The sequence below is a fragment of the Pinus tabuliformis genome, chromosome 5_1 (assembly GCF_031772625.1).
Source record: "Pinus tabuliformis cultivar Carrire ecotype Pingquan chromosome 5_1, CPIR1, whole genome shotgun sequence".
NCBI classification, from domain to species: Eukaryota; Viridiplantae; Streptophyta; class Pinopsida; order Pinales; family Pinaceae; genus Pinus; species Pinus tabuliformis.
This window is the reverse complement of record NC_142305.1, coordinates 474,069,393-474,074,794: the sequence shown is the minus strand read 5'-3', so window position 1 is coordinate 474,074,794 and position 5,402 is coordinate 474,069,393. Positions and strand designations below refer to the sequence as shown.

Here is a 5,402-nt window from a genome sequence, read left to right as displayed (position 1 = left end):
TTATAATTTATTTTGTTGATTTTGAAGGATCCTTAGCGTGGGAGAATACCTCTCAATGCTATAGAATGAACACCATATACACAAGAAGGATGCATTATACATGATTACCTATGTTATCAATTTAACCTATGTAGGTTTTATTTAGGTGGCCTTAGAAGGCACTTTGGGTAATCAACTTGGACCAAAATATTAGGGTGTCAGGTCTAATCAATCATGGATCCCTTACAACAACATTTCCATTCAAGTGCAACAAACATTCAAAATTCTTTTACAATGGTCAAGTTACTTTATGAAAAGTGCATTTATATCTTATCACAATGTACTACTTCTTTGATGGTCACATAAAGGGTCTCAGGTTACCCTTGGACAAACCTACAAATTTGTATGCTTGACAACTTGGATCCTTTTCATCTCACCTTTGACACACTAAGACAATTGTCCATCTCTGCTCAATCACACCATTGTTTTCTCCCTTAACATATTTAACTAAATCTTTGACATCTCTAACTAGTTTTTATGTTGGATTTTTTTGCGTTGGCATGGATTGAAACCATAGTGAAAGCGTTGAGTTACACTTCTTTGTCGCACATAGTGAAATAGAGCTGAAACCATAATGAAAGAGTTGAGTCACAATTCTATGGGGCACACAGTGAAAGAGAGCTAGTGACAAGTCTCTATGTCTTACCTAGTGAATGCGGTGTGCGATAACCTACCCTGTGTCCTCTCTTTTAACCATGGTAGTGCAACCTTCAATCGTGATGTGCGATAACCTAACATGTGTCCTCTCTTTTAACCATGGTAGTGCAACCTTCAACCGTGGTGTTGCAACAGTGGTAGACCATATTCTTTTTTAGGCCGACGAATTTGCGAAAGTATTCTTTTTTAGGCCGACGAATTTGCGAAAGTGTTATGAGGAAGAACCTCGTAATAAAATGCCTATCGGCGTAATAAAACTTAACAGTGGTGATATGCTTCCTTCTTGATATTTTGAAACTTGATGCTTTTTATTTTGGTTTACTCGCCAGTGAAGCATACCTATGGTTTTCTCTCTTTTTCAAAATATCTTGAAAACTAATGGAACCATTAGTCGAGAGAATCACTCACTTGAAAACACTCTCATTGTTTTTTCTTGTGCCTCACATAAACTAGAGAGGGTTATGGATAACAATAACCACTGGAGAAGCAAAGAGAGTCGCTCGCTAGTTCATAGTAGGCTCTCGAGCATTCCAGTACGGCTAGACCATTGATAGTAGTGGAGTAGTGATGGTTGCTAAATGGGTCAGCGTTGGCTTTGGCTTTGAATCATGAGAAGACAAAGTCATTGGATTTTGCCACGTGGGCATCTATAAATTAGTCCCATGATTGAAACAAGACTCGAAACCCCTTGGTTGACCCTCGTGCTTTGTAGCCCTAGGGGCGTAAGCCAATTTCTTTTGTGAAAATATCGTTAAACTTATAATTAACTTTGGAAGACATAAAATATTTCTCTAATTTTTTTTGCACGATCTAAAATATTGCTGCAACACCGTCACTAAATATCACTGCTCAAATAGAAGTAACATAATAAACCACTTAAGTGGTTGAATCTTGTGGCGGTGTCTGCTCAAATAGAAGTAACATAATAAACCACTTAAGTGGTTGAATCTTGTGGGGGCGTCGATGCGGAAGCAGAAATGAAAAAAATTATTTTCTAACCACAAAGTTAAAAGGGGGCAAAGTAATTATTTTCTAACCACAAAGTTAAAAGGGGGCAAAGTAATGGTAAAAACGCACGTCATTCTTTCTGGTCGGCCTGCCAAATTTAACTTACCGTTAAATATATTAAGCTTCAAATGACATGGTAAGTATATATATAACTATTACGGATCAATATCGTAGGTCGTAGGATCGAAGCCGCTTGAAAAAGCTATTTTCTTGACAGTTTCTCCGCAGTAAATAAGCAAAAGCCTCGAACATGATGGAGAAATCAAGAAATGGAAGCGAAAATGATAATAACAATTGTACAAGAGAAATGTTTCAGCCGGCTGCGAGAGAAATGTTTCAGCGGCTTATTTGTCATGTAGAGAAGGAGACAAATAATGTCATATTATGGAAAACGTCTGCAGCTTCCACAACAACAAGTAGAACGGATGGTTTTTCACAGGAAGAGTGTGAAAATCAGTGTGCTGTTCAGCAGCACTTGATCTCTAGCGTAGTGTTTAGATGGATTGAACGAGACAACGGAGATGCGTGGGAATTGGAGAACATTTGGGACAATGTTTTTGTACGTCAATTAGATGACATTGGACAGAAACCCAACCTTGAATGGCATACTGTGAACTACGGTGGTAAAAGAAATATCCAAGCTGCAATGGCTGAGAACGCCAATATTGTTTTGCTACGAACTATCTTTGATTGGAGTCGCGTAGACGGAAATGTGTCGAGCCACCAAATTGTATGGAGTGGCAAATTGGCAGATTGTCATCGGATATTGGAACTCTTGAAAGACAATAGTAATGCCAATAATTCTATTCAATTGAGAGGTGAACGTTTTGATCTTCATCCTCATTTGCGAGAGCAATACCTTGCTCGCCATCGCAGTCATCCCTTAGCTGCTGCTGTGGCAGCTATTGGCTCTTCCCGGACAGTTATGGCTACAGATGAACTCCTCGGCGCAGATGATGGTGAAGGCGACAGCTTGTTGTGTGCCATTTGCCAGGAGACGCTATCCATTGGAGAAGATAATGCAAAACAATTGCCATGCAATCACGTTTTTCATTCGAACTGCATTTTAAAGTGGTTTTATCTTAAACTTGAATGCCCCCTCTGCAGGAATGAATTTCACCGCCATTGTAGCGGCGAGTAAGTTCTTTACCGAAGTCGAATTCTTGTGAATGCATTGATGCGAACTGGCACCCATGACACCTACTGGTGTCGTTATTTATACCATAAAAGTGAAATGTGGGTAAGTAAATAAATTTTCCATTCAGCATATTTATACCAAAAGCTCAAGGAGGGATTGGAAATTGGTGTAAATTTGGAATTTATTTTCGTCAGTCATTGATTTATATATAGATGAATTCAGTACCGTTGGATATTTTACAATTTAAATATAAGCGAATTAAACTAGGAATAGAAGAATATCTGGTTGAACATATGAAAAGGTGAACCAAAATATTATTTCTTAAGTGAATGCTTAAATACAAACCATCCTTCCTATGATATATCTTTTATAGTTCACTTTGTTTTGTTTCATTTGTGTAAAATACATAATTAATAAATAATTAACTACATTTAATATCACATAAAAATTAAATTCTCACTTATTTGTTTGTCTATTAATGACTGCTCCTCCAATTTTCTTGTTGGTATGAGAGCAGGTTTGATCCTCTTTCCCTCACGGGATGGCTCAAGAGGATGAATGGATCTGTAAGGACAAGTCTGCGTCTGATATCCAGTCGGTTGTTCGTATGGATTTCGGTTGTTTTTATGGGATTCTGTTAGCGGATTTGGATGTGCTATCCACAGAGTTAGAGAAAGTAAGACGCTGTTAATGGTGGTGGGTTTAATTTGGCAGCTCTGACATTTTAATTTGGGCCAGTTTCTTTGGAGAATGTGTTTGTGTTTGTTAATATGTGGAGAGCCGAGCTGCAAGGAGATGCTATAGAGAACAACTGAAAGAAGCTTATTAATTGATTTTTTAAATATTATAAAACTAAGTTTTGAATATTTAATTTATAAATATGTATTAATTATAAAAGATTTTAGATGAAATTTGAAATTAAAGAGATATTTTTGAGTTTTGAATATTTAATTTTAAATAAATATTAATTATAAAAAAAATTTACATTACATTTGAAAGTAATAGAGAATTTTGAATTTTGAAAAAAGAGATTTTGGAAATAAAAAAACTGTGATTATCATTTTAATAAATAAATAATAATTTTAAAATTAATTATATTGATTAAAATTATTAAATTTTACATGTTTAAAATATATACTAGTATTTTTTGGAATTGAAAATTTTCATCAAAATTTTTATGGTATAGTATCAAATTGAAAAATTTTCATCCGAACTTAGTAGCGTGAACCAGTGTTAGACGTACAGTGAATACAGCGTTCACGCCTATATATTTTCCTCGGTCTCATGCTCTCAACTAAAAATTATGCACTAATTGGCATAGAACCACAAGGCGACACACGCTAAATTTACAGCTCAACAATTCGTGGCATCGGTGCTGCGCACGCCAAGGAACACATCAAGCACTCCCACGACAACGACCTTCATTGGGGTGAATCCACAGAACCTGTGGGTCTCAACACGCTCCGTTACATCATTGGAATCGTGCTCTTGATCTGTATTTTTACAGATGCCTATTGCTGGACTTGGGGTTCACTCTCATGGTTGATGTGCAGCGTTATTTTCCCAGTGGAAACCCATTTCGCTGGGCGGCGAATCGTGGTCTGTGTTAACCTATTCTTTACCACCGTAAACTCCCAGACATTCCTCGAACTTCTCTATCACTTAGAAATACGAGATTTTCCTGCTACTTTTTCCTCCGCATAGATACTTTTTCCTCCCAAAGACAAAGAATGTTCCCATCGATGAGATAAGAGATGAGGGAGAATACACTTCTCCAACGTTGGAAGGAAAAACTGAGCTTGTACGCTACTTTATAAAAATTTCAGAACTAATTAAATGAACATGGTAGTATAATTAAATTAATGGTTCTTCACAATTTTAATTTTAATGCTGAGATAAAAATTGCTAATTTAATTGTGTTAGTCTGATGAGCTTTGTTGTGGTTCAAGCTTCCAGAGCATCTATTAGAATGTGATGTTATGTGAACCATGTGTTTAGAAAGCTCAGTTGCATAATTGGCTCTTGGATACAATCTCGTATCAAGATTGGCCTTCGGAGAAGTATCAATTATACAAAGTTAATTAAAGATGGTTAGAGGCTATTATGTCTTAAAAGAGTTGAATGGGAAGCTTGAATATTGTGGGGGTGAAAAGAGTGTTGTTAGGTTAACTTTAGAGTGGGGATATGTGACATCTGAATTATAATTTGACATTTTTTGTAGTAATCTTTGCATTAAAGGGGGAACTTGGAATAATGCTTCGACTAGTAAATAGGTAAGATTAGGTTGTTGGTTTTTGGAGTTTTGTCTAGATATTTTCTCAATAATATTCTCCTTTTTGGAATCTGTTGGATCTCATGAGCACTATTTATGTGGCCTGTGTTTGGAATTTGTGATTCAATAATACGAATTATTTTTTTGTATGTAATCTGATGATTGCTCCTTTGATTTTCAAAATAATGGTGTAATAATTGATGTTGAATTTTTACTATTGGAAAAGTTCATAGTTTATTTTTTGAAGAAAAAATAAGATGAAAACCAGAAGGCTTAATTATGGGAAGA

The 5,402-nt window shown here is 36.0% G+C and overlaps 1 protein-coding gene across 1 annotated transcript; it reads left to right on the top strand.

Moving 5' to 3' along the window:
* The first annotated feature begins 1,954 nt into the window (after positions 1-1,954).
* Positions 1,955-2,845, top strand: LOC149165555 (uncharacterized). Its single transcript, XM_089429854.1, has one exon. The coding sequence runs from the start codon at positions 1,955-1,957 to the stop codon at positions 2,843-2,845; it is 891 nt and encodes a 296-aa protein (XP_089285980.1).
* The last annotated feature ends 2,557 nt before the right edge of the window (positions 2,846-5,402 follow it).

What these genes read in the sequence shown, in the direction of transcription:
- LOC149165555 (XM_089429854.1), top strand. Translation starts at nt 1,955, where the DNA reads ATGATGGAGAAATCAAGAAATGGAAGCGAAAATGATAATAACAATTGT.